Here is a 27392-nt window from a genome sequence, read left to right as displayed (position 1 = left end):
ACTAGCAAGTAGCTACAAGCCTACAATGCTCATGGTACATATTAGTTATAGTAAAATTCATTTTTTACTTACAAATTAAACAACTCATAGTACACACACCGATAGTTTGGTTCTTTAGTACGAAAGTTCAACATCCATGCTTTCATAGTCAGAAAGTCTCAACTTTTTCACGTATGTTCATCATTTCAACTAAATGACATAAATGCAAATAATCACCTTGCTTGGCTTGCTAGCAGACTAACAGACTCACGCACCTCAACCATATAATTGACATAACCTTGTCATATTTAATTATTTTTCACATGTATAATTGTATACCCGACATTAGCATCTAGCCACGACTCACGAGCAGCTTCTAGCAATCTTGTCAAGTAATGTAATAATTGAGACAAAGATTAGACTTATAGCGAGTGCGTGGTAATTGATTTAGATACACAAAACAAAAAAATTGATTTTGTCACAACTATTGTGAGAACGCAGTTTTCAATAATGTTCTTCACATAGACAGTTAAACACATACTATATAGAAGTGTACCAAAATCAATTTTTAATGTGTGTAAATCATTTTCTTGAGTGAGTTCGCCACTTGATTCGATAAATATGACAAAATTGAAACGATATCAAATTTGAACAAACAATATAATTTATACTATGCAACAACCTTCTTCAACTAATAATTGACGCCAGAGATGCTCCTAAATTATTATACAGATTAACATGATCTTGCTTTCATAAAGCATCGGAAAGTGTAATATTAATATACATAGCAATATCACTTCTCAAGTGTCTAATTTTCGAACAAATTCAACAATTTTTGCAACAAACATTTCATATTCAGGCAATTCTGGAGCACTATAAAAGAAATGACCAACTTTTGGGTACTCAATTAATTCCACTTCTTTCCCATACTTTCTCAACACATCACAATACTTCCTCCCCCAATCTTGGAATATATCTAACCCGCCAACAACAGCGAGTGTTGGCGGGAAGGACTCCAAATCCGAGATATCCTCGGATCCCCGCCCAATTATATTCGCTGCTGGGTGGTCTCGGTCCGACCCGATAGGTAAGAACGCCTTCCAAAAGAAATCGGTTTGGGCTAAAGTCAACACCGGGGGGTTCTTCACCCGAAGTTCGGACTTTGTCCTTTTTTCCCCGCCAAAAAACGGTTGAATTGAAATAAGCCCGCGAATCCTAATTGACTTGAAGTGGGTCCCGCAAGCTCGTATTGCCACGTGGTGGATTATATTCCCGCCGGCACTATCTCCGGAGAGGAAACACCGGCTGACGTCAGCATTCGCCGGAAAAACCCCGATTTTCTCCCTCATCTCCTTGTCGTCGAGGAGCTTCAAGACGTCGAAACCGTCTTCATACTGCGCCGGCCACCGATGCTCCGGCGCAAGGCGGTAGCCGACGGAGATGACGACAGCGGAAACATCTCCGGCAATCTTCCGGCAGAAAGTGTTGTACGGCATGGTGGAAGGAGCGAAGGAGACAAAGCCTCCGCCGTGGAAGTAGACGATAACCGGAAGAGAACAAGTGGAGGGAGCGTTGGCGGGAATAAAAATTCGAAACCAAAGATTACGGGAAGAGTCAAAGGTATGATCATAGGAGGTGACACCATTGACTGGGGTGGAAGAAGGTGGTGAGCGGATATCGGCGAGGCTTACGAGGAAGCGGTTGACGGTGCCATCGGAGTGGTAGGCGAATTTGGTGATGAATGAGTGAGCGGCGTATTGTAATTTGGTCATGAAAGAAAGGCCTTCACAAGTGGAAGTATTATCATCTTGTAGTTTTTGTGCACTCATGTTTATGTTTAATTGAGTTTTCTATTGTCTAAGAAAAATGTGGTGTAAGGATGAAACATAAAAAAGGGTGGTGTTGCAACTTAACTATTTATGAGAGTTTCATGACTTTGACGTTCAATCACTACAAAAATTAATAAATACAGTAGTAGATAAAAACATGGTGGGTTGAAAATTTCCAAATAATGCCAACCAATCAGGAAGGGTTGATCTTTCAAATGATTTCATATTTGGTTATATCACATTTAAAATGTAAGACCTAGAAACAAGCACTTCATCTGTCCTTGACTCCTTGATAAATTGCTACATGGGTACGCAAGTAAATTATAAAAGTAGGTCCCGTCAAAAAAAAAATTATAAAAGTAGGTAAAAGGAGAACGCAACAAAAATGAGAGTTACTCACAAGTGAGTCACAACGGTACAAAACCACAGTAATAAGGAAATTAATAGGGTACATTGAATATAATAGCATGATATGAGACTTTAGAGTCTACCTCGTATTAAAGAGAAAACAATGCAATATTTATGAACTTTACAGAAAAAATGCTTCCTTCAATCCTTTTCTTATGACTATTCGGCAATGTACCATTAATATCTCAAATCATGCAGACATATACTCATAACAATTAAACAGAATAAAATTTCAATATCTTTTAAAATACTTTTTCCTATTTTCTACTCCGTAGTTGTTTCATCCGTTCCAAATTAGTTAACACTTTTACTCTTTTATTTTTATTTATTTTTATTATTATTATTTTTTTTTATGATAGAACACTTTTTTACTTTTGACACTATTCAAAAACTTTTTTGACTATCTTTGTCAATAAATAAAGATTAAAAAAAAAAAACGTAGGTTGACTATTATTAGATTCTTCTAGATCAGATGTGTGCTTCAAAATATCAACATATGATAATTTTTTACTCATTGACAATAAAAAAACATACTAAACTTTTCATGTATTCCAAATTTCCAATACAAGAAATTCTTGTATCTTAGATTGGTAAGTTCTTGTTCAAAAAAAAAAAAAAAAAAGATTGGTAAGTTGGTATAATAACAAAATACTTGTAGATAATGTTATATATAGGTTATAATTTATATACTACTTTGTAACGGCCCCTCACAAAAAAGCACGCGAAAAGGTAAATAGTGTAAGAGAGTGCATTAATAATAAAATATAAATGAGTATATATTCAAAAAAATATTCCAAAACATGGGGGTACTTTTTTTTTTTTTTTTTTTTTTTTTTGAGAGGGAAAACATAGGGGTACATGAATAATCTTGAAAAAATATTTTATTGAATAAAAAATTGAACTTCATAAGTAATTCAAAATTTACAAATAGTAACAACTAAAATCATCTTGAAAGGTTTTCAACATTTCTAAGTTAAAAGAACATCTTTTACAGGTATAATCCTAAATACATAGTACTGTCTTTTTTGACAAGTTTTGTTGTACTAATTATATCTTAAAGGACAGTCGAACCAATATGACAAGTTGGTTATACTATGTACTTCGTATTTAGTACTCCGTATTCTTTTTGACAAGTTGGCTTAACAAAATTTACTGAACAAACAGAGCATTAATGCAGGCAACCAGTCAAACCTATAGGATCACCAATTTCAGAGACACAGACTAATGTTATGAAATGCTGATACATGTTGCACAAAATAACTGCAACAGTTAGAAACGAACTGGGTTTCTATTGATCAGGAGTATTGTCAAGCATACACAACTTCTTGTTGATCGGTTGCTATAACACTGATCACGTACAGTATGACAGAGAACTTCCTGTATGTAAAAAATGGGCAGATTACTCGGGGTTCCCACAACACAAAAGGGGGAGTGATTTAGTGGAGAGCAACTATTAGTATTGTAAGTTTTTTATTCTATAAAAGAATGTCAAAATTTCTATACATGTATTTTGTAGCCCCAATTGCAGCAGCATGAATTTCTGAGTCAGACCAGAAGAGTAATGGCAATCTCAGCATAAGAGAAGTAGAAATACCTCCAATCGACATTCCCGCAGTTTGAAATAATGAAGACAAGGAGGCAACAATCAGCAGGGATGATTGTCCAGCAAAACCTCAAAGAATGATATTCTTCACGAGCAAAAGAATCAGCAGGAGCACCGACAACTCAAGCATTAATTTCGGCCTATTTCCATAATCAAGAATTTGCTTCCACCTGAAAGTCAACCAGTAGATAGCTGCTGATGAAGCCTGTTATCCATATTCAACATTTATATTATATATCAGAAAGGCATTAAGTATAATAGCCTAGGAGAGGTATTGTATGATCTGCCCAATACATCACATAATGAACTAGATGGAAACATTGAGGTCTTATTTTTATCAAGAGTTAAAAGCATGTTGGTGTTACATACAGTATAACAGAGAACTTCCTGTATACTGTACATCACATAATGAACTAGATGGAAACATTGAGGTCTTATTTTTATCAAGAGCTAAGGTTTCTCAGGTCTTATTTAAGAAAACATGTTAAAAGCAGCTAAACTCCACAAGGGTCCTCAAAATCAATTTTTAATAAATAAAGTGCAGTTTAATAGCAGCTGGTGTTACATAGGTTTACTATAGCAATTAGCAAGAAGCTACCACAGTTAATCATTGTGTCTGCAGGCAGTTCATGTCTATAAAATCCCAAATATGCCATCACAATGACTGCTGAAAAAGAGCAGTCCCTAACTTGTAACAAGCTTGGTGTTGTATGTCTAAAGATTTCTGCATGAAGTTGCTGGACAATGCTTATCATGAAATGTAGGACTTTTAAGTTTTGAGACTTTGAGTACATGGACCTTGATAGTTTGCTTCAAAGATATTACTTCCTTTATTAAGGATGCACACAACACAAAAGCCACATCGACATTAAAATTACCCCATCCTAAGGGGTAACGGACCTTACTCTTTTAAGAGGCCTTTTTCCAATTGATATGAAGCAAACGTCTGTTAGTTAACAGTAGTTAAGAAGCGCAGGCAATTTAAGATTCATGGACATGGTAAAGCAACAAAATAAACTAATGCTACAAGGAAGGGAAGTATAATAGTAGCCTCTCATGCAAGATGCAACTACATATTTGCTATGGTTGTATATGTGAAATATGATCTGCACCAAATTACCATAACATCATCAATGATTAACAGCTCAAGCCTCAAAGTGATGTCAGAGAGCAAAAATGTTTTTGTATGGCTCACCAACTTTCTTCAGAAGAACGTTCTTCACGAGTAATTTCCTCCTCCTCAAACTCCTCCAGTATAGCTCTTTGGCGTTCATTTACCTTCCTATAAAAATTAAGATAAAAAATACAAGCTACTAAGATCACTGTTAACAGCGACCACGCACATTCCACAATTAGAAGAGCACTGGTCAAAAGCAAATAAATTTCAACATAGCTAGTTCTTAAAAAAAGTCGATGCCAAAAAACATAAAATAAAAGGCATATGGTTACTACAATTTTGCTCGCAATGAATTATTCACAAGAAAACTTAGGCATTATGATATACAATGAACTTAGCTTAATAGGCAATAAAGGTAGGTATTACATCGCCATACTTTTTTTAAGAAGAGAGGAGAGACAGGGACCTTTAGAGTCAAGAAATGGAGATTTCAGAGCCTATTCTTAATTCTTTAGCTCCTCAATGCAGCCTTGGAAGTATGGGGATTTATATACATACCAAAAACCATGAACAATTATTGTTTCTGCAATATTTGTTACATAGCTGTAAAATGTAAAATTTATTTCAAGCATAGGTGAAAAGTAACTGAGTTCAACTTCAGCTCGAATCAAGTTTAAGCTGACGAGTTTCAAGTTGACAGGAACTCATTTCGAGTAAATTCAAACTCAGCTCAACTTGTGAGTTGTGACTGACTTGGTCAATTATCACCCCTACTGAGTAACATCAGCAAAAAATTTTACCCTTAAGTTGTGATTCAATAACACACAAAATTATTAATATAGGTGGCTTTAAAAGAGCTGAGAGGCTTTTCCATAGCCACAGAAAAGGCCATATTATTAGTACAGTGAGTAATTAGGAAATACCAGGTTCCCAATTAAGATAACCCCAGGGTAACTAGGCAGGGATCAGAGGGGGCTAGGTTATCTTGCGGAAAGGGTCAAAATAGACTATTATTTTATTTTATTTTTATATGTGTGGTGGCTAAAAAGCCGGAGATCGGCAGGCCAACCAGGGCCTCTTTTATTAGAAAACAATGTAAAATAACATAAATTATCGACAAGTTGTAGCGGTTGACACTACACAAGATATAGCCACCAAGCTGACAGCTCAAGTGCCACTTCGCCGATCTACCAAGGAAGCTACTGGGGTTTGGTACTGGATGAGGCAATATTTCTGGTGGACCTTGCTGCCAGCAACAGGCTAGGCTTATGATTCTCCAGGAACAGGTTAGTTGTGCGGGTTTAATGGCTTCATTATATTTGGGATATCCTCAACAATCAATTAGTTGTAAGGGTTAATGTTTCAGTAACTTATCAGCTGAACACAAGGGGCCAAAATGATTGTGAGAGAGAGTAAAGGAATGTAAATTATCGACAAGTTGTAGCGGTTGACACTACACAAGATATAGCCACCAAGCTGACAGCTCAAGTGCCACTTCGCCGATCTACCAAGGAAGCTACTGGGGTTTGGTACTGGATGGAGGCAATATTTCTGGTGGACCTTGCTTCCAGCAACAGGCTAGGCCTATGATTCTCCAGGAACAGGTTAGTTGTGTGGGTTTAATGGCTTCATTATATTTGGGATATCCTCAACAATCAATTAGTTGTAAGGGTTAAAGTTTCAGTAACTTATCAACTGAACACAAGGGGCCAAAATTATTGAGAGAGAGAGAAAGAGAGAGAGAGTAAAGGAATGTGAAATCTTACTTTGGGAAGTTTATGCAGAAGCGAACATGTTGATCACCACGATTGACAAATAAACCATGCTTGGGCAATCCTGCCACATAGAGTATAATATTAATGTAACTACAAAATATGTTTCCGCTGGTATCAAGATAGTAGGAAAGGAAAACTAAATGGCTGTGCAATTAGATAGTATACAATATACTCACCTTTCCCTCGTAGCACCAGAACCTGTCCTGGCTGAACTCCCTTGGGTATCTGAAAGAAACAGAAACTGGACAATGACACTTGAAAGATAGCTACATGTATAAATTAATACTCTGATATTACATTAAGTATTACAATTAATTGACAACAAGAAAGCGATAAACAGAACTAAGTTACCCAGCAAGCAGTAACCAACCAGAGAGAAGGGAAAGGCAGATGGTTAGTTGTCTTTTTTTTTCTTTTTTTTTTTTTTTTTTTGATAAGTTGTAATATGTATTTTAAGTAGCTTAGGTGGTTCAAATGAGAACTAAGGAAAACCATAGTATTTGATCAAATCTGACCTCACCAAAAGGCAACAGTTCAATAAGAACCCAACAAAAAAAAAAAAAAAAAAAAAAAAAAAAAAAAAAAAAAGAAAGGTCTGATCCAAATTCTAAACAAGAAAAGCCAAAATCTAGAGAGGATGACCCATTTGCTACATGAGAGACCTACCTTTTTCTCCCAGTTACATAAATAGGTCATGTAAGACTTAGCTCCTTATGGATTTCTCTATCCATTTTCTACCTCCTCTCTCCTATTCTTTAATACTCCACCCCAACTTCCAGTGAGCTCATTTCCCAAAAGGATGATAACGCCCCCAACTCAACCTACAGCACGAAGAATGACAGAAGACTAGGAAGTCAACATGTCGACCCATTACTTCCAAGTTCCACTTAATCCTATTTCCAGGCCAGTGCTCTCATACTCAACATTAAGTATTTGTAACAGTCAACAACCTTAGATTTAGTTATTCAGTTGGACCAGAATTAGATAAACTTCAATTCAAATCACATTCGAAGGACGAGATTTATATTCTATTCTGATTCAGATTAGGAGGGAGGTCCATCTTCCGATTGATTAATCAAATTATATTCGGACTCCATAAGATCCAAGCCGAATCTATCCATTTCCACCCTTATGATGACATATTACACAATCCCACTAAGCAACATGCCAAACTTTATTATGCATGTTGTGAAGCAGGACAGAGGAAAGCATTCTAATTATCAATCACCACAACATAGTACTTGTAATTTGAAGTAGCAATGTTGAATATTGTTTCAATAAATGACTAAAATAGTGTTTTAACCCATGATGCAAATAATGATTAGCAAGGAAGCAGCTAATAAACACACAGACATAAGCAAAAAGGATGGGGGCAGAAGGTGGGGAGAGGTTATAAAGATAAACACAGATAGTTAAATGAGTTGTAATGGTAGAGAATGTCTCACATCCAATGAAATTTTTCCTGCTAGAGTTGGCACCTCAACTTTACCACCAAGCATAGCCTGCAGAAGTCAAACAGTCAGAGAAAATCCCTTGTTTTGAGTCTTTTGACAGCTCCAGAAGAACTTCCCAAAGGGTTTATATAGTCCAAATTACTACCAGTAAACAGTCAGTTCAAGAAATTAAAATACAGCTCAATTTGAAACATACAGCTTGCTTATTATTAATTACATGTATAGAAAGTGATGAAAACTAGAGGGACTGGCATTAAATGTTGTGGTAAATCACTATGAAATATCAAATATGCCACATGCTATGATAGAGAATAATACATTTATTACAAGTCTTAGAATTTAGGTAAAATCAAAGCTATTTATTTATTTTTATTTTTTAATCAAAGATTATAGTCAATTTCTTTTAATTCAAATTATTAACTACATGGATGAACCCGATAGATAGGTCTTACAAAAGAAACTTATTTAAAGTGTTTTGTTTTTGGATAACTTTTCATTCAGAGAAGAAAAAAGGAAAGAAGATTTTATTCAATTTAAAATAAAAATAGATCATATTAAAAATTCATGTCTGAAGTAATGCATCTCCAGTTCTCCACTTGCAAACATGTATTTCCTTCACTACTTACTGCTATCCCCCATACAAGTGGTGACGGGAATTAATGAAGACAAATATATGTATTTCAACTTTTCAAGTGGATATTTTTTACTTTGGACATGCATACGTGACATTTTGGATGATATTACACAAACTTTATTAATGTTACCTCAATTTTTTACCCTCGTAGCCAATGGGCCTGTAAATGTGATCGATTTTGGAAAAAAAGAAATGTCACAGCAGTATTTACTGAACACATCAAGTTCATTAAATACCTGTATAAAGCTTATATTAGCATCCACATGAAGATCTGAACCATTTCTACTAAAATCAGGGTCATCTTCAACCTACATATGAAGAGAGAAATGGGGATGTTAAAAAAAGGCATTAAGGAAGCGATTAGAGGATCACATGTCAAGTCACCCTAAAATTATAGCGCAGTTGCAGCAAAACAAGAAACTCAAGATAAGCAACATAACTAACAAGTAACAGCAGAGGAGGGGTGGGAGTGAATTCATACCAATTATTGAGTAGGAACTCAATTCAGAATCTATTCCTAAAGAATAGGTCATGGTTCTAATTTCAACCATCCCAAATTCTTAGGCCACTTCCTAAATCTACCCATAAGACCATAATAATACATAGTGAAGAATATTTTTGGTGATACAACTCAATTTTCAATACTCAATTTTCATTTTAAAAAGGTTTTTTTGACATTTGCTACCACTAAAAACACCTCTCTTCAGATTCGGTACCAATTTTTTTTAAAATTTTACTTTGCTACCACCAAAATAAGAGTTTGTTAAAAATCACTACCACTTGTCTTCAACCGTTAGTATTTCCGTTACCACCACCCAACCACCGTCCAGCCACCACTCCTTCCCACCCACTGCCTAATCCACCGCCACTATTCAACATCAAACCCACCGCAACCGTCGCCTGGGAGCCCCCTGCCCGCGAATCCGGCCACCTAGCCCCCGTGTCGGCGCCGGCGTCGCAACCCTCCCCTAAAAACGCCTTTCCAACCCCGATCCCAACCTCGTTCCCAGCCCCCCTCCCCTTGAAAACCCGATCCAATCCCCTCGATACCCAATTCCACGGTTTGGGTTTAGTGGTTTCGGTGGTCTGGGTTCGTGGGTATAGGGTTCGTGGGTATTGGGTTGTCGGTGGTGGTGGGGCTGGGTTCGTGGGTATAGGGTTTTTGGTGGTGGTGGTCTGGGTTAGGGGTTAGGGTGGTGTCGTGGTGGTGGTGAGATCCGGGTTCGTGGGTTTTGGGTATAGGGTTGTCGGTGGTGGTGGTCTGGGTTTGGGGTTAGGGTGGTGTCGTGGTGGGTCGTGGGTGAGGTCGCCGGCGCCGGCCAACTCTTTTGGCGCCGGCCGCCGGCAGGTGGGAGGGGGAGGGGTGGGTGGCAGTTTAGGGGAGGGGGTGGCAATGGGGTGGCTGGGTTTTTCCTTTTTTTTTTTAAATATTTTTTTTAATTTTTTTTTTTTTTTTTTTTTTTTTTTTTTAATAAACTTAACGGAAATCCTAACGGATTCCGTTAAGTGGTAGTTGTTTTTAACAAAATCTGATTTTGATGGTAGCAAAGTAAAATTTTAAAAAAAATTGGTTCCGAATCTGAAGAGAGGCGTTTTTAGTGGTAGCAAATGTCAAAAAATCCACAGTAATTGCTGTACACCTGCATTTTCACAAAACTCGGATAGCTGGATAGTAAATACTAAATATACCTTTAATCTTATGTACAAATTTCCAGATGTTGCTCCTAGTCCCCCGGAGTTACCACCTTTAGGGATGCTGATAGTGTCACCAGAATCCACACCTATGCAATTAAACAAACCAAGGCATAAAGAAAACCAGTAGTTTCAGGGATAATGGCTAGAACCAGAACATTGGCAATAAATAGCAAATTAAAAAACAAAATAGCATAGATTTAAGCCCAATTACTAGACCTTTCTCCAAACCACCACCACCACCACCACCACCCCCCCCCCCCCCCCCCCACACACACACCAGTCCCAAAAAAGAAAGGAAAAAAAATAAAAAATCATTTTATAGGATTCATATATGTCGACCAAAAGTTTCAACAAAATCAGTATATTTTTTTTTCTAAAACTCGTGACAATTTGGAAGACATGGAAGGAAATACACAAGTCAAGCTCATTTGTTAGGGGACTATATTAACATGGCGGTACTTTCATACACTATTGTTAAAAAGAATTGATAAATACTCTTCCAAAGAATGCGTTACAAATTTGATAATCATGATTTCTAGAGCACTTGTCATAGCTTCCTAACATTTAACTGAGAATAGATTCGATAATCACAATTTCTAGAGCACACATCATAGCTTCCTAACTCTTACCTAAGAATAGTAGATTTGCCTACTCCTAGGATTAGCGCGTATGTGTGTGTGATAAGTGTGTGTGTGCTAGACAAATTTTGTGCTTCATTTTTATCATTTTGAGAAGCTCAATTCCGAATGTAGAGCTACACTTTCTTAAACAAAGGACTAAGAACCAGAACTCTATTACAGGTATAATGGTAAGGAGTCTCTCCATTCTATTTGTAAAGATTGATCAGGAAAGAAATTACACAAGCAGTATTCACTACTAACCAGCTGGTATTGTAACGTTAACTTCCTTAACACCTTCAAGCACCCCATGTCCATAGCAATTCTCACATTTTTCCTGGAAAATAAATGTATACCCTGAAGTACTCAAATACAAAGAGTATATACTTCTTTCACTGTGACATGAAAAGAATTACATTACTTACTGTAATAACTCTTCCTGACCCCTTACAAGAGCTGCAGGTTGATGAAAATGGAGGAATAGTTACCTGCTCATAAATTATTTAATCAGCACATATTGTAAACACTAGGCCAAATGCGGTACAGTATCATCATGAGAAGAAAGAGAGAGGGTCATATTCATGGGTCCAGATAAACTTACCCTCCCAATCCCACCGCAAGTAGGACAAATTCTAGCCTTCGCATCAATAGGATGGCCACGTCCATCTAAAATAGTAAATAACAAGCCAAGTCATGACAAAATCAACTTTGATATGTTCTTAAAGAAAATTTTGCATATAGAAGGTTAGTGTACAGGACAGTTAAATTGACAAAATCAGGTTATAGAAAGTTGCAAAATCTATCTATTAACTTATACTAAAAGCGAATAACCAATGACACTTGTCATTACTTGGTAAAAAATTTTCCCGCCATTTTTGCTTCTCTCTCTCTCTTTTTTTTTTTTTTTTTTTTTTTTTTGTAAAATCTTTTTAAGTAAACTATTTATACATTATGATATTTTCTTTCCAATTTAACAATCATTTTCTATATATACATAAATGAAATATATTTGCATATCTTTCATAACTTTATACGGAGTATTTTATAATATTGTTGTCAAGAATATTTAACAACCGTGCATTGCACGGGATTTTAATCTAGTTCTTTTATAAAATGAAGGGCACAAACTAGAGCCTATAGTGCCAAGACTGCCAACTATCAATTTCAATATCAAAGTCATACCAAGATCCTGACCCAGCTTTCCTTATATCAGATCATAAGGAGAGAAAGATAATACCCCAAGACACTACATCAACAACTGCTTCCAGACCTCCGATTAAAGCAAAAGGAAGTGATGCCAAATCTCAAACAGATAAAATTTCCTTTCTAAAAGTTCCTTCTCTAAACACATGACCTAAGGTTATTGGCTGTAGATAAGTCCTATCTCAGCCAAGACTGTGAGAAATTTAATTATTAAAAAAAAAAAAAAAAAAAGATGCAATCAGTATCAGAAGAACAGTAGAGGTTATTTAACTCACGGCAGGATTCACAGGGAATATATGCATCAAAAGACAGCTGCTTTGTGCAACCTTTTGCCGCCTCAGAAAATGAAAGTGAGAGCTCAACCTGAAAAGTTCCAAACAAGTTCAGCAATCTAGTTGTAAATGATAAGAGACAATGAGAAATAATATTCTTGACATTTGAACCTGAATATCATCCGCAAAACTTTCCACCTCATCTTGAAATATCTGCAAAATGACACATTACTCAATGACTCAATCAATAATCTATAATCCTTGAACAAGGTTTGAGTAATTGAAGAAATAACAGATTCCAATAATTCCAAACGCACCACATATGCCCATACTCAAGAACCCATCCAAGCATATACATACATATACCTAAAGAAGATTTATGAAATAGAACTAAGGCCACTAACTATACCTCAGAAAATATTTTATGGAATGAATCTGAGAAGTGGGTTTTATAAGCATGTCTAAATGCCTCGGCATCAGCAAAATCATAATGTACATTCTCTGGACCCCTGCCTCCAGAATCTTGCCTTGCATAGCCCGAACCTAAATTTAGGTTCTTGAGAAGAAAAAAAAATAGACAATGTTGGTCATAAAAAATACACAGGGTTTCAATAATAATCACTATGATGTCTGCAAAAATTTTACATACAGACTGCCAAGATAATCAATACTTCGTATATTACAATGACCAAAAGCATTAGATCACAGTTTTACGGACACAGACTAAGTGAAAATGCTAAATAATGTACTTGCTAATTACCATATCATACTGTGCTCTTTTCTCAGAGTCTCTCAAAGTCTACAAGCATGCCACCATGGTGAAGAAGAAAGACCGTTAGTTTACAGAATCCAATAAAGATGCACTTCATAACAGGTAACCTAAACAATGAAGATAGTGACCTCATAAGCATCTCTTATCTCTTGAAATTTTCTTTTTGCGGAAGGATTGTTCTTGTTTGTATCTGGATGGTACTTCTTCGCCAACTGCAGATTTTGTTAAGCAACATTTAGACATTAAAATATAATTATAATTATAAATAAACAAATAAATAGATAAACTCATGGGAAAGGGATCTTAATAAGTAGAAAATTAGAAAAATAAAGTGGAACCCTAGTATTTATATATATCCAATCATGTAAAGTAGAAATCAGTATGGATATTGATATTTACATGTATGAATTTGTAATTCTTGCAATTGATCCAAAACATAAAAAATCTTCCAAAAATCTCACAAATATATCTAGTGATTGAATTTTCATTTTAATTTTGATGAAACGGGTTATAGTTTATTCAACTCAATAAGAAAGACTTAGGAACACATGACTTAGATTATGATTTATAATCCAAGCAACCACAATCTATAAACAAAACATATCAATACACCAGTACCACTAAGCAAGAATTTTGCATGAGGATGAGGTATTGGATTGTAAGAGATGGAGAAGGAAGATTTTTGTCGATGACTACACGGAATAATAACTTTTGGTTCATGTAGCCGACCCCACTTATGGGATTAAGGATTTGATTGATTGATACCACTAAGCAAGAATAAATGGAGCTTATAAGACAAACGAGAACGAAAATGGTTTCACAAAGTAAAGTCATTGGGACAAGAGAGAACAATTTCAATCAATGTTATCACTTCCACAATTTTTATATCTAATTAATTGATGTTATTCATTGGAAAATCTAAGCACACAATAAAACCCTACCAAAATCATCCTAAACTCACACTGATGGCCAGGTTTAATTGTACCTAAGAGCAGTACAGAAGAGATTATGTAGTAGAATGACACTGTCAAGCCTGAATAATCAAAACACCCATGTAATATGGTAACCATTCTCGGGAAGATTGTGTTTAACAACACAGGTGAACAATTGACCATGCTATAATTTAGAGAAAAGAACCATGCATACCAATATAGGTGCCCTGATAGTCTAAGGCTCTAAGCTCCATAGATACAGCACTTCGTCTTATCCTTAAACTAAGTATAGACACTCTACTCTCACATTCCCACAGATTCGAAAAAGTTCAAATCATTGACTTCAAACATTTTCGAGTGAAGATGGCAGGCCCAGAGAGAAACATATTCTAGTCTCCATTTGCTTCTTTTGTTTTTTTTGATAAATCTAGTCTCCATTTGCTAAAATAACTATAGTTCTGATTTTTCAACTTATTAGATTCCAGCTTACCGCTAAATGTCAAGCCTAATCACATCCAAGTATCTAAGCAAACAATCTCATTATATATGCTTTATATCTACAAAGAAATATGTATTAGACAGACTGCAAGCATGCTAAACAAATTAAAACTCTTTTAAATATCGTGTTTATTCCTGTTGCTAGCGGCCTAGCGCCACCATTTTGTTTTTTGAGAGAAAGCATTTCTAGAAAGCCAGAAATTTTTTTTTCTCTCTGTTAAATAATTACAATTCAGCAAAACTCTTCAATACGATCAAAACATCACTGGTCATTCTAAATATCATTATAATCTCAAAACTCCACAAATCAATCTGGTAAAATTAAAGGCGCAAACATTACTCATAGAATTCCCAAAAATCCATATGGTCAAATATAAGTATAGAACCAATCCCTAACATGTAACCAACAATCAACACAGCAATACTCACCTCATGGAAAGCCTTTCTAATATCATCACGACCAGCATCTTTCGGAACCCCCAATATATCATAGTAATTCCGTTCACTCAACCGCAATGACCCTATAATAAACATAATCAACCAAACAATCAATTTCTAATCACATATACAAGAAAAAACCCATTAACACCTCAAAATTTAATTAAAATTTCAGAACCTGTGGCATGAAAATAGCGCTTTGTCAATGGAACTGTATATACAGCTTCTCTAAATGGATTCCCATTAATCCCAGTTATATATCTATTACTCCAAAATCCTAAAATCAAGCAGTATTACAGAAAATCATCAATCAATCATATAATAATTATATAACTAATAAAAAAAGAAAACAAATTTGTGACCAATTACAGCTGAAATTAAAAATTAAAACAGAAATTAAGAGATAAAGGAATGATAATACACTTCTTCTGTGAGCTAATAATGCTTGTTGACTTCCTTCAAATGAATTGCAATTGAATCCACGCGACTGCACATTATCAAATTGCAGAAATGAGCATCAAAATTAATCATTCATAAAATCAAATTAAATAAATTTAATTGATCACTTACATTGAAAATGCGGGTTAGGGATTTAGAGGCAAACCCAATTAGCTTGATTTTCCTCATTTTTGAAGATGAATAATTGAACTAAACTACCAGAAATTCAAGAAAAAAATATTATTCAAAAAAGTAGTTTATCTAGTAAGTTCTAGAGAGTGCTGAACATTTGGAATAAGGGAGAATGGTGAATTGAGGTAATTAAAGAGACGATGAATTCTGGGCGCATAACTAAGATAGAGCTACTTAGCAATGGTAGAAGCTTGGAGATGAAGAAATGAATGAAATTCGAGTCTAGAGTTCGTTAATTCTCTCCCTGTCTTTATTTTTTGTTTTGGGGGTTAGGGTTTAAAGGGTTTAGCCTGAGTAAAGACTAAAGATGGAAGAAGCTGGCTGAATGCCTGAGTTGAGCCGAACTGGTCCCTTCGAAAATGTCACCTGCACCCAACCCACAGACCCACAGTCCCACACATTTGACACTCGTATAGTATCGCAAAAGGGTGTCCTTTTAGGTTACGGTAAAACTCCTACCAAAGAAATTAAATTTTTAGTACCTATGCGTAAACACGATTGGTTTCTACTTTCTAGTCTTTCTAATAATTTGTCATAGCTCGATTGGTCCCAAGTAGGTGGTCAAGTGCTAATGGCAATTCACTTATATAAACCTACAATGCAGCTCAATAAAACCGGCCACAAACAGCATAATTTATACAGAGTAATTAATATTCATGATTTTCAACCTTTGTCTGAAATTATATGGAGTACATGCCAATAAATTGATTAGCAAATGTGTAAAGACTATAAACTAATCAATAATCATTACAATTAGAATGGTATTTTGAGCCAACATTCACTGGTTCACACATCTCTAACAGAAAAGAATAAAGAGCCAAGAGACGCTTGGGTTATCAGGTTGTGGCTTCAATCAACCCATCAATGTACAAAGGCACAAAACCAAGCATTCCTCTCGAGCACGAGTCAAATCAGAACCACCAACAATTGACTCAAAGGAGAGTGAAAATATTTTCCACCCCAATAGGGCTGTGGGGTTGGTCTACTCTACTCCATAGTCTCTATTCTTGACAAATATGAAGTAAAATGTAATGAAGTTCTTGTTTCTGTCCAAGCTATATCAGACACTAGTTGTCTAGCTATTGTCGTTGCTCAGCATCAGCAGAAATCAAAAGCTTTCTATTTATTTTGAAAGTTACAGAAATCTTTAGTCTCTACAATGGCTTACAAACTGAAAACAATTAATAAATACTAGTGAAGTGCCACAACTAGCTTCTGTACGCATCAGTTCAATGTGATCTGTCAATTAACATACAATTTGGAGCCTTCGCAGATAACTTATTCCTATATGGCTCACTCTGCCTGCAGTTGTCAATATTACAATTAGGTACTCTATTGCCTCCAATGGAGAATCTCTGGCTTGACCACTAATAAGTAGCAGAATACAATAGTACAAAATTTTGGAGATGCAGGCATTAAAATTGAAATTCCCCTTGTGTGGCAACCAGCAACTGTTATTTTGGGAAACCTTCTATCCTATCCAGCAGGTGAAAAAAAGGTAAAGGTAAGGACTTCAAGCCTCTAAGAAACTCAACGTCCCTGATCTAACTTTCAGCCACATACAAATAATGTCTGGCATTCCAAATGAGAATCTTCACTTGAGAGATGCCAATGCCGATGAGACATTTTGAGAGATTCTGTCATGAATTGGTATCTGCACATAGGTAAGAGATGTCAATTTTTGTCAAATCCTAAGTGGTGCAAGAGACTACACAAGAATACAACACTGAATTACCTCTGTTTTTGGAATATCAAATTTGGAGCCTGTTATCGTCTCATATAAATATATATATCTGCAGTAAAATGAATAAACGTAAGTTAATGTTGATAAACTAAAGAGCACAGTTGGAACTACAGTCAAGAACCAAACCAGTGCTCAACTGCTCATCTTTGAGAAAATAACATTATATATACACAAACTCCGTGCCTCAACTCTAATAAATCCTTATAATTACTTTTAACAACTGAAATAGAGAGCTGAGAATTTCAAGGGCTGGAACAACCAGCATAGGCTAAGAAAATATGTCTAGAGCCTACTGCTCTTAAAAGTAAATCAGTCTTTCATTTTAGTGGAGTACTCTTTGTTTTAAAGGTTCAGTCTATGGACAATATCAGGCTAGGGCATCCTGAGAAAACCAACAGGAAAAGCCATAATAGGAGGAGGCGGGGTCAATACAGGGTGGGGGACAGGTTGCCGGAGGGGAGATGGCCGGGCAGCGCTGTGCCGGAAGGGAGGCTAGTCGGATGGAGTGGCTGGCTGTTTTTTTTTTAATATTATTCCTAAAATAATTTACTTATTAAAAGAAAAAAGGAAAAATCTAACCATGGTTAATGATCTTAATTAAAATAGTTGTTATCTTTGGTATATTGCAATTCTTTTTTTTTTTTTTTTCATTTGCTAAAATTTGATTTTCTATGTGGTGCTTTAAAACGTTAGGAAAAAGACTCCCTTTTATATAGATTAGTGCCCCTCTATAGGGCAGCCTATCACAGAAACTCCTTACATCCAACCAAAGGACTGCTTAAATGCAAAAAATGTCATTTTCAGCTTAGCAAGGCCTTAAGCTGGCTTAAGCAGTTAAGCTACATCATTTGTTCACACCAATCATCACACAGAGACGCCTTAAAGAGATTCATAATGAAAAAAAGAATAAGGATCCCCCCCCCCCCCAAACCCACACCCACCCACCCACCTCACAATGCCCCCAAAAAGGAAAAAAGAAGTGTGTATCTAATCTTGATATGATGCTAAAAGAGATATAAGACATACCGTGAAGCTAGCTCACAAACAAGTTCTTTAGGAGCATCCGGAAGAACCTACAGAGTAAAGGACACATTTGTATCATCAAGGGATATCAAATTTTAAAGACAAGTGAGCATACAAATAAGTCATAAATAGACCCACCCAAATGACTCACCTCATCTTCATATGGGTTACAATGATCTTTGAACCACAGTCTCAAAAACTCCTGACAAACCAAAAAAATATACATGAATATCAAATTTTCAATATGTAATCCAGAAAATCAGGCCAGCAGTATATAGTGGATGATGGATGGATAAACACTTTCTACACCCAAATGTACAATGACAGCTGCAATTTCAAACGCTGATACCTTATCAACATTTTCAGGTTCAAGACCATTACGGAAACGTTCCTCGAAGGATTTTGCAATCCAGTATCTGCTAGAATCAGGCGTGTGCACCTACAAACAGATGAATGAAATTGGGTCAGCAATCTGATTATTAGTACACCAAAGGGGCGAATGCTGGAAGCTTTAATGACTGATTACTGACCTCATCAACTAAAACAATTGTGCCATCACTTGTCTTTCCAAATTCATACTTAGTATCCACCAAAATCAAACCATGTTCCCATGCCACACGCTGAAATTTCAAAAATGATGATTTAAAAAATCAAATCATTTGCACTACCCAGCTAAACAACCAAAGCAATAGGCATGCCATTGAAGTTCGGATTGAGCTAGACTTTTTGAAGTTGTGAAGTGAAACTAGCAAGTGTCTAGAAAGCTATAGACAATTCATCAACAAAAGTTAGATGTAGAATGACCTGTCCATACTCAAATAAACTCAGAGCTTTCTCACTAACTTCATCAAAATCAGCTTTCGTCATTAGCCCATGTTCTATTATCTGCAAAATCAACAAATTTGCAACAAAACTACGATAAAAACCAAAAGTTTGGTATTCAAAACAGGATATCTATTTAAGAAATACTATTTCATTGTATATTAACCTCAAACAACAATAGCTTCAATGAGAAAAAGATGTACCGTTGTAGTTATTTCATGTCTCACTAAATTAAAGGAAAGAAGAAGGAAAAGGGGAAGAAATTAAGGTCACAAAGAAGGTAAAGAACCATAGAGCATAAATGAAAGGCCTACATGTATCCAAGCAATACCCTAGTGGTCGTTGTGGATTAGGATAGCAAGTAACAACGAAAAAAAACAAAAAAAAAAGACCAAGTAAACTACAAAATCAATATAATTTGGTGAATGATGCATTACCTCGTCTGGAGTAACAGGAACATCATGATCAGCCGCTTTAGTTGTTGGTGTAAGTATGTTTCTCTCTAGCCGCTGGTTTTTTACCAGGCCTACCACATGATAGCATAAGTTTCTAGAGAAAGAAATTAACTAATTTATACTGAAGTGCTTAAGTGGGTTGGCAAGCTAACCATCTGGCAGAGCATTCCCACAGTAATTGCGTACACCATTCTTGTAGACTGTCCACAATGATGTATCGGTGCTTCCAGTAACAAATCCTCTCACTATAAACAAGCATCAAATAACACAGAGAACGCACACAGTAAGGCATGAGCATTTGCCGTTTATAGCAAGACTTGAGAAAATTTGAATATCACAACTGTATAACTTACCAACAAATTCAACAGGGAAAATGGTGCATTTTTTGGCTATTGTGACATTCTTATCAGGAACTGACACTACTGCATTCGGAGTAATATGATGAGTTTGGTCAAACCACCATAAACTCGTCTCATTCAGTACCTGAAACGAGGAAACTGACCTCATATTACACCTGCGAACTCCCATTATTCATTCATCAACTAAAAATCAAAGTTGTAAATACCTGTCCTTTGAATGGAATTGAAGCTAGAACTCTGTCAAAAGCACTTTGCCTGTCTGTAGTAACCAGAACAAGAAAATCCCCACCATCATATATGTCTCGAACCTACATATAGCTTATCCTGTCAAAAGTTACTAGACCCAAAGCAAAGAGCTCCTCATATTCAACATATTCAAGAGCTAGATGACATTAAATTCACCTCCGCAATCCGATGAATAAATTGATTAGAATTTCGAATTTTTCCAAACAAAAATACACCCGATTCTTGTGCACCCAAAAACCAATGATTGAGGACCACATGAGTAGGTCTTTTCACCAAACATTGACACACTATATTAATTGATCACTCTTGTGTTTGAAATAAAATAGGAATGCTTAGCAGCAAAAATTGTGAACTTATTATCTCTAGCATTTGAAAACTCCATAACCAAAACAAAATTTGACAAAGATCAAAATTTTATGATTCCAACAAAAACAGTTAAAATTAACTTAATATAAGCAGCAGAGAAAAAAGGAATTGAAGAGTTTTATACCTTGCCCCGGGTTTTAGACTTAAGGCCAGGAACAGTGAGATGAAGGTTGGTCTCAGAAAGACAATTGGAGAGAGACCCTTCAATAGCTTGCAAAACCTCTAAATTGGCATTACCCTGATTCAAAACATCAATTGACGAATCGGGTCGAGGATGATTTGGGGTTGACATGGTTGAAGAAGCATAAATTCCTTTGAATTTGCTCTTCAACTTGAATCCATTTTGACCGTAATTGCAATGAAAACTGTGATTTGGGGAAGTAAGAGGTGAAAAGTGTGATTCTTTGAAAAGGGTTTTAGTAGGGTTTAAGCATCCAACACAATCCACCATTATTTCTCTGCAAATAACACAGTCAAAATTAAGAATCTATGCATTTCTTCAACAATTAAGAGATAATTAACAATGTATAGTGAGATTAATTGCTCTAAAATAAACAAAGATGTTTGAAATTAGGTGTTAATTAGAAGAATGAAACCCTAACATAATATAAATTTGATTGGAATTGAGTTTTTGGAAGAAAATAAACATACGAGGGAAAAGGGGTATAATCTAATTGTTGCACTACGCTGCAGCTGCCGCTCGCCGGAGTTTGGTCGTCTTCCGGCGAACTCCGGCCGTCGTCTCTTGGCCGCTGAGGAGAAGGGAGGGGGATAGGAGAAGACTAGAGTAGCGTAAAGAAGTTCAGAATCTTGTTCAGCCAAAGCATAAAGAAAATGGAAAACTACAGGTTCGTTTGGCATCGCTGTGGTTTTCTGTTTTTTGGTTTTTTGGATTTCAAACTCATATGATATATGTCATATAATAAAACAAAAATTAGACAAACGTATTAAAATCATGATAAATTTGAAAACTGACAATAAAAAAGTGGAAACACCTTTTTCTTGTTTTCTGTTTTTGGTTTTTTGTTTTAAAAAAAACAAAAAACAGAAAACAAAAAATAATGCCAAACAAGCCCTACAAAAATAAAATTCATTTCATATTACGAGATCACTTTATCTTATTTTTGCAGAAATGAAATTAATTTTATTAAAATTAAATATTTTACTAAATTGAAACAAATTATGCTGCAGTTAAACTATTTTTATTGTGTTTCTAAAAAAAAAATTAATTATACTGAACTGAAATTATTTTTGTTGAATTTAAATAATTTTTTTTTACTGATTATTTGTTGTATTTTTTCTTTAAAGTTATCTATTATTGATGAAGTGATTTTTTTTTTTTTTTACTATACTGAACTTATTTTTACTGAACCAAAATTATTTTGTTAAACTGAAATTGGAGTAAAAATTTTACTAAATATTATTTTCTTAAAGGTGAAGTGAACAAGGTCCCAAGTTATATATATTACGTATATTCATTACCTTATTATCAATCCATTAGTTAAGATTAGTCCTTATGAATATACGAAGTATACATTAATGGTCAAAGTTATGCATTGACACATGTGCCAATTAAAATGTTGCGATTACTATGAAACGAAATGAATATACTCCTCAGTTATATTTCTTACTCCAAACATCTGACGAAAAATTAAACTTCCCTTAATATAGATTCATTAGTTGAGATTTAGACCAGAGGAAAGGTTACGTGAAGTTGATATTATTGTTAGATAATATTACCTTCCAACTCATTAATTCTATTTTCTAAGAATTCTAACACTTTTTTTTAACATAAGGAATATTTTTGTTTAAAGTAAAGTCATCTATAATTTGTGAAAAATTACATTAAAACTTCTTCTCTCAACTAATTTCAAATACTTGATACATTTGTTGTCAAGATAAAATCTAATCAAATCAGCTTAGAACTGACCATAAACATGTAGATAATACCAGGTTAAAACTGTTAATTCTCGTTTACTATCATTGCTTATTTGAAATTACGCACTACATTTTTGTATTTATGAAAATTACAAATTTGAAAAGTATACAATGAGACGAATATAACAAGATTCAATTAGTCAATGTTTTATACATTAGTGTAAAAATCCGATCAAATTTAAGTCAAATTAATATATCATATCAAACTAAAGTAGTAAAATTTATATATTGATTTGTATAATGTATAATTAAGTTTTATTCTTATTTTCACTTATTTTAAAAAAAAAACTCACATTATTTTGCAACAAACTAGAGGGACTGAATTTTACAGAACTGAACTGAAATTAATTTTACTAAACTGAAATTATTTTTTTAAGGTGAGTGAACATGACCTTAGTGACTAATATGTTAGAATTAAAACTTAAGGTTGTGGGTATAAATCCTATAAGAAACATATAGGGAGTAGGATAGATTTTCACTCCCCTTTTTGAAATAAGGTGAATTTAGGTTATATTCAATTCAACATGATTTCTGATTATTATTATTTTTTTTATTTTTATTATTATTAAGAAACATATACGGAGTAGGACACTTGGTAACTTTTTTTGGTTAAATTTCACATTCCCTACCAAAAAATATACCCAAATCTGACCTTCGCGCAACTTTACTCTGATCCCCGCATCTTCACGTAATCTCTCACCAAATTTTCTGATTTCTCCCCTTTTTCTTCGTTCCTTTTTCTTCAATCTTCCGTTTCTTCAAACCCTCAATTTTCTGATTTCCACCGCATTGATCCGCAGGTTTGTGCTTTTCTTGCCCTAGAAATCGATTTATATTATTGGGTTTTTGCCGAAATTAGGGTTGATTAATTGGTATATTCTTAATTCGATTCTAGATTCATAAGTTTGGATTTTTATGGCAATGTTGTTGTTGTTAGAATTCGAACAACAATGATGAATAAGAAGAAAAGAAAAGGTAGCGGAATTGATGATGATTGTGAAAACCTAATTAAAACCCCAATTAATCCGTTGCAATTGATTAATGAAGATAGAGGGTCGATTATTAGGGCACATTTATCGCTTGAAGATTGTTCTAGGTTGAAGAAGAAGTGTAAAGAAGATGTAGGTAGTAATAATGTTTTTGATGGATCATCATGTGTTAGGAGTAGAATTGTTGGGGTTTCGACTGTGCCCCCTTCGATTGGGTTGTCGTATGTCGAACCGAGTCGGGGTTTGAAGAGGAAGATTGGGTGTATTGATGTTGCTACACAAATTGGTAGTAGGAAGAATAAACTTGAGGATGATTATGTTATGATCAAGACTATAGGGCAGGGGAAATTCGGGTCGGTTTGGTTGTGTAGGTGTAAGGCTAGTGGGCGGGAGTATGCCTGTAAAACCTTGAAGAAAGGTGAAGAGACGGTGCATAGGGAGGTCGAGATAATGCAGCATTTATCAGGGCATCCTGGGATTGTGATGTTGAATGCAGTGTATGAGGATTCTGATTGTTTTCATCTTGTGATGGAGTTGTGTTCTGGTGGGAGGTTGGTTGATGAGATGAAGGAGAATAGGTGCTCGGAACAACGAGCAGCGCATATATTGAAGGAATTGATGCTTGTGATCAAGTATTGTCATGAGATGGGAGTTGTGCATAGAGATATAAAGCCGGAGAATATATTGCTTACAAGTTCAAGGAAGATGAAACTTGCTGATTTTGGCTTGGCTGTCAGAGTTGCTAGTGGTAAATTTCTTAAAACTTGGAATTTTCTGCTGTACAATATCATGAATCATGTCTGTTAGTTGTTAACCGGATGATAGATTCTGGTGCTTTCCCGTTGTTTTTTGCTGTTGAATGTGACAGGGAAGACAAAGGTGTGCGATTTGAAATATGTGATCTTGAATATTGAAAAGGGTTATCTGTTGTATGCTTGCGTGCGATTTGAAGTATGTGCTTGGCAAGTAACAATTCATGTTGCTTGCACTTTGCGGAATGTGCTTTTGTGAACAATATTTGCATGATTTTATTGTACGACTATGCCTATAGAAATTAGTAGCATGGAGCAATGCAATCACAATAATGCTAGATGTAGATTGGTCATTAATGTATCCAATTTGGGAGTTGAGTATCTGTAGATGGTTTTTTGTTTCCTGGTCTTATGCTCTTATCAGATGTTTGCTTTAAAATGTATTTGCCTGTGGACTAGTCTTTTGTTTAATTCATCTATTGTGCAGTGTCCAAAATAATGGACTTGCCCATTGTTATTTGTTTAATGCTTGCTGGGTTATTAAACTTGTGTATCATCTGCAAATGCATACTGCATGCAAAATTGTCCATTGTGCTATGTGATTCTTTTTCATAAGACATGGAGTGGTTGTATGGGTATGATGGGTATGATATTTTTAGTTGAACAGCACATAATTGTCACTGTTGTAAAATAGTTGTGCGGAAGTAGTAGCGGGCTATTTTATATCTGGAGAGGAAATTTGATATAATGGTGATGATGGTAAAAATACTTGAGTGGAACTTGATTATCTTGTATGCATTACATTGCTTCATATTACACACACACACACACACACACATATATATATATATTTAGTTATGAGGGTGATTATGCTTCACCATTTTACGACATTTTTTAGTTATTCAGATTTCCTTTGGTGATTTCTAGATACATTTGATACTTGATATGTCCTAGATTTTTCTAGATACTTTGATTACATGATTCATCTACTTAATACATGATTTTTCTCGTCACTTTACATTAGATATTATCTCAAGAGTAATCTAGATGCTCATATTCTAGATTGTTTTAACAGTCACTGTTTCCTAAGCTGCATTGTTCTGGTTTTGTGCGATGGTTTCTTCATTCTGTGATGTTAATGCTATGTGTACCTTAGTCTTTAGAAATTTTGGCTTGTACTCATTCTGTGTATGTGAACAGGTCAGAGCTTGACTGGAGTAGCTGGAAGTCCAGCCTATGTTGCACCTGAAGTTCTCTCCGGAGCTTACCGGGAGAAAGCGGATATCTGGAGTGCTGGCATTCTCCTTCATGCCCTTTTGACTGGCTCTCTTCCATTCCAAGGGAAGTCAATAGAAACGGTGTTTGAGGCAATCAAGAATAATAAACTAGATTTCCACTCTGGTGAATGGCTGTCAGTTTCCAAACTTGCACGAGATTTAGTTGAGAAAATGCTGACGAGGGACGTTTCAGCAAGGATTTCAGCAGATGAAGTTCTTGGTAAGTGTTAATTTTAATTTTTTTTTTTTTTGATATTACAAATGCATTAGCTCTTTTCAACAAACATAGTTCTTGGTAATCTAATTATGGGTGGGAGAAACTATCAAAGGATAGGAAGTATGACAACTTTTTCTTGACTAATTAGTAAATAACGATATTTCAAGATGAAGTACTAATTACAAGTATATGTTTTCCTTGATTTGTATTTTTCAGGGCATCCATTTATAATGTTCTATACAGAGAGGACATTAAAATCGCTTTCCATCAAGTCTAGTTCAAGAAATGTATCAGTGGCTCCTTCCCACCAATCAGACAAAATCTCGTTGCCTGAATCACAAAAACTCCTGCCTAGCTCTTGCCCATCAAATGAGGATTCAGATCCGGCTGTAACAACCAAGCATCTCGTGACTTGTGATACTGACAAGCAAGATGACTGTGGTCTAATGGATGTACTTGTAGTAGCAATCTCACAAGTTAGGATTTCAGAACCGAAAAGAAGTAGGCTGTGCTTTTCCGACAGCAGCTCATTCCAACTGCAGTATTCTTCTAACAGCCTCTGTAAAGCATTCTAATTTAGTTGGCTGACATAGCTAACATTATTTTCTCCTCTTAATATTGGATAGGGTGGTTGTATGGAAGCTGTAGTATCAATTTAATTTCTAATCTACCTAGTTGGCTCTGTGTAATGAGCTCACTGTCATTTTAATCCAAACAATACACATGATCATGTATATAAATCACTTGGTTATGTTCATTGCAATCATCAGGCCCCGTTCTTTAGAGCTGCTTTGCTCTGCTGAAATTTGCTCTGCTCTGTTTCAATCTGCTCTGCCCTGCTCTGCTCTACTCTGCTTAAAATTAATACTTAATATTGAATTATTATAATAATAATGTATATTTAATAAAAATAATAATAAATAATTAATACTTAATGATAATAATAAATAAATAAATAATATTTATTAATAATAACACTTCCTCCGTTTTCTTTTACTTGCAACACAGCCTTGTGGCACGTGTTTTGAGCTCTGGTTTATGTAATGTAAATGGACAAATTTTTCATTATAATTTTTACAAATGATACTTAACTCTATTCTAATTTTCGTGTAAAAATTATATTGATAAAATCGCTCGTTTACCCTCACTAATCATCTCCTAAAACTGCGTGCTTAAAAGGTGTATTGCAAGTAAAAGAAAATGGAGGAAGTATATAATTAATATTTAATAATAATAATATAATTAATATTTAATAATAATAATAATTAATATTTAATAATAATATAATTAATATTTAATAATAATAATATTTAATAATAATAATATTAATAATAATATAATTAATATT

General features: G+C 35.0%; 3 protein-coding genes and 1 pseudogene across 8 annotated transcripts; 1 reads left to right on the top strand and 3 right to left on the bottom strand.

The window, feature by feature from the left end:
• Window positions 1-693: 693 nt before the first annotated feature.
• LOC145615496 (putative carboxylesterase 18 pseudogene) lies at window positions 694-1832 on the bottom strand (annotated as a pseudogene).
• A 1611-nt stretch (window positions 1833-3443) lies between these two features.
• LOC145614135 (chaperone protein dnaJ 1, mitochondrial-like) lies at window positions 3444-16105 on the bottom strand. 6 transcript variants are annotated; one of them, XR_014107059.1, is made up of 20 exons: window positions 15797-16104; window positions 15650-15713; window positions 15405-15503; window positions 15218-15309; window positions 13487-13570; window positions 13347-13385; window positions 12996-13142; window positions 12758-12799; window positions 12590-12677; window positions 11713-11777; window positions 11537-11599; window positions 11376-11448; window positions 10489-10580; window positions 9036-9107; window positions 8157-8213; window positions 6888-6936; window positions 6703-6772; window positions 5015-5101; window positions 3811-3989; window positions 3444-3593 (listed from the first exon to the last, which is right to left on the bottom strand). XR_014107059.1 is itself a non-coding variant. In XM_081669135.1 (19 exons), the coding sequence occupies exons 1-19, from the start codon at window positions 15851-15853 to the stop codon at window positions 3890-3892; spliced, it is 1440 nt and encodes a 479-aa protein (XP_081525261.1). In that variant the 5' UTR covers window positions 15854-16105; the 3' UTR covers window positions 3611-3889. The 6 variants fall into 6 exon arrangements, 2 of the variants coding, with proteins under 2 accessions (XP_081525261.1, XP_081525262.1); XM_081669135.1 differs by lacking the exon at window positions 3444-3593 and having other exon boundaries at window positions 3611-3989; window positions 15797-16105; XR_014107060.1 differs by lacking the exon at window positions 3444-3593 and having other exon boundaries at window positions 3882-3989; window positions 4940-5101; window positions 15797-16105.
• An 851-nt stretch (window positions 16106-16956) lies between these two features.
• LOC145614288 (phosphoribosylaminoimidazole-succinocarboxamide synthase, chloroplastic-like) lies at window positions 16957-21701 on the bottom strand. Its single transcript, XM_081669315.1, has 13 exons — window positions 21523-21701; window positions 20996-21329; window positions 20466-20567; window positions 20254-20383; window positions 20053-20145; window positions 19883-19971; window positions 19428-19508; window positions 19154-19243; window positions 18973-19062; window positions 18775-18825; window positions 18627-18673; window positions 17592-17649; window positions 16957-17510 (listed from the first exon to the last, which is right to left on the bottom strand). The coding sequence occupies exons 2-13, from the start codon at window positions 21320-21322 to the stop codon at window positions 17451-17453; spliced, it is 1218 nt and encodes a 405-aa protein (XP_081525441.1). The 5' UTR covers window positions 21323-21329; window positions 21523-21701; the 3' UTR covers window positions 16957-17450.
• A 1769-nt stretch (window positions 21702-23470) lies between these two features.
• LOC145614618 (serine/threonine-protein kinase PEPKR2-like) lies at window positions 23471-26834 on the top strand. Its single transcript, XM_081669682.1, has 3 exons — window positions 23471-24546; window positions 25751-26047; window positions 26261-26834. The coding sequence occupies exons 1-3, from the start codon at window positions 23760-23762 to the stop codon at window positions 26617-26619; spliced, it is 1443 nt and encodes a 480-aa protein (XP_081525808.1). The 5' UTR covers window positions 23471-23759; the 3' UTR covers window positions 26620-26834.
• Window positions 26835-27392: the final 558 nt, after the last annotated feature.

This window comes from Chenopodium album, chromosome 25, assembly GCF_948465745.1.
Source record: "Chenopodium album chromosome 25, dcCheAlbu1.1, whole genome shotgun sequence".
Taxonomy (NCBI): domain Eukaryota; kingdom Viridiplantae; phylum Streptophyta; class Magnoliopsida; order Caryophyllales; family Amaranthaceae; genus Chenopodium; species Chenopodium album.
Note: the sequence above shows the minus strand (reverse complement) of the source record. Positions and strands in the feature narration are given on the sequence as shown.

Coding starts and splice junctions, on each gene's coding strand:
- LOC145614288 (XM_081669315.1), bottom strand. CDS start 21,322: ATGGTGGATTGTGTTGGATGCTTAAACCCTACTAAAACCCTTTTCAAA. Junction 20,384..20,465: donor CAATTCCATTCAAAGGACAG/GTATTTACAACT, acceptor TCCTCGTTTCAG/GTACTGAATGAGACGAGTTT. Junction 19,063..19,153: donor CAATTGTTTTAGTTGATGAG/GTCAGTAATCAG, acceptor ATCTGTTTGTAG/GTGCACACGCCTGATTCTAG.
- LOC145614618 (XM_081669682.1), top strand. CDS start 23,760: ATGATGAATAAGAAGAAAAGAAAAGGTAGCGGAATTGATGATGATTGT. Junction 24,547..25,750: donor GGCTGTCAGAGTTGCTAGTG/GTAAATTTCTTA, acceptor GTATGTGAACAG/GTCAGAGCTTGACTGGAGTA. Junction 26,048..26,260: donor TTCAGCAGATGAAGTTCTTG/GTAAGTGTTAAT, acceptor TGTATTTTTCAG/GGCATCCATTTATAATGTTC.
- LOC145614135 (XM_081669135.1), bottom strand. CDS start 15,853: ATGAGGAAAATCAAGCTAATTGGGTTTGCCTCTAAATCCCTAACCCGC. Junction 12,800..12,995: donor TCCATAAAATATTTTCTGAG/GTATAGTTAGTG, acceptor GTCATTTTGCAG/ATATTTCAAGATGAGGTGGA. Junction 5,102..6,702: donor TTCTGCATAAACTTCCCAAA/GTAAGATTTCAC, acceptor TAATTTTTATAG/GAAGGTAAATGAACGCCAAA.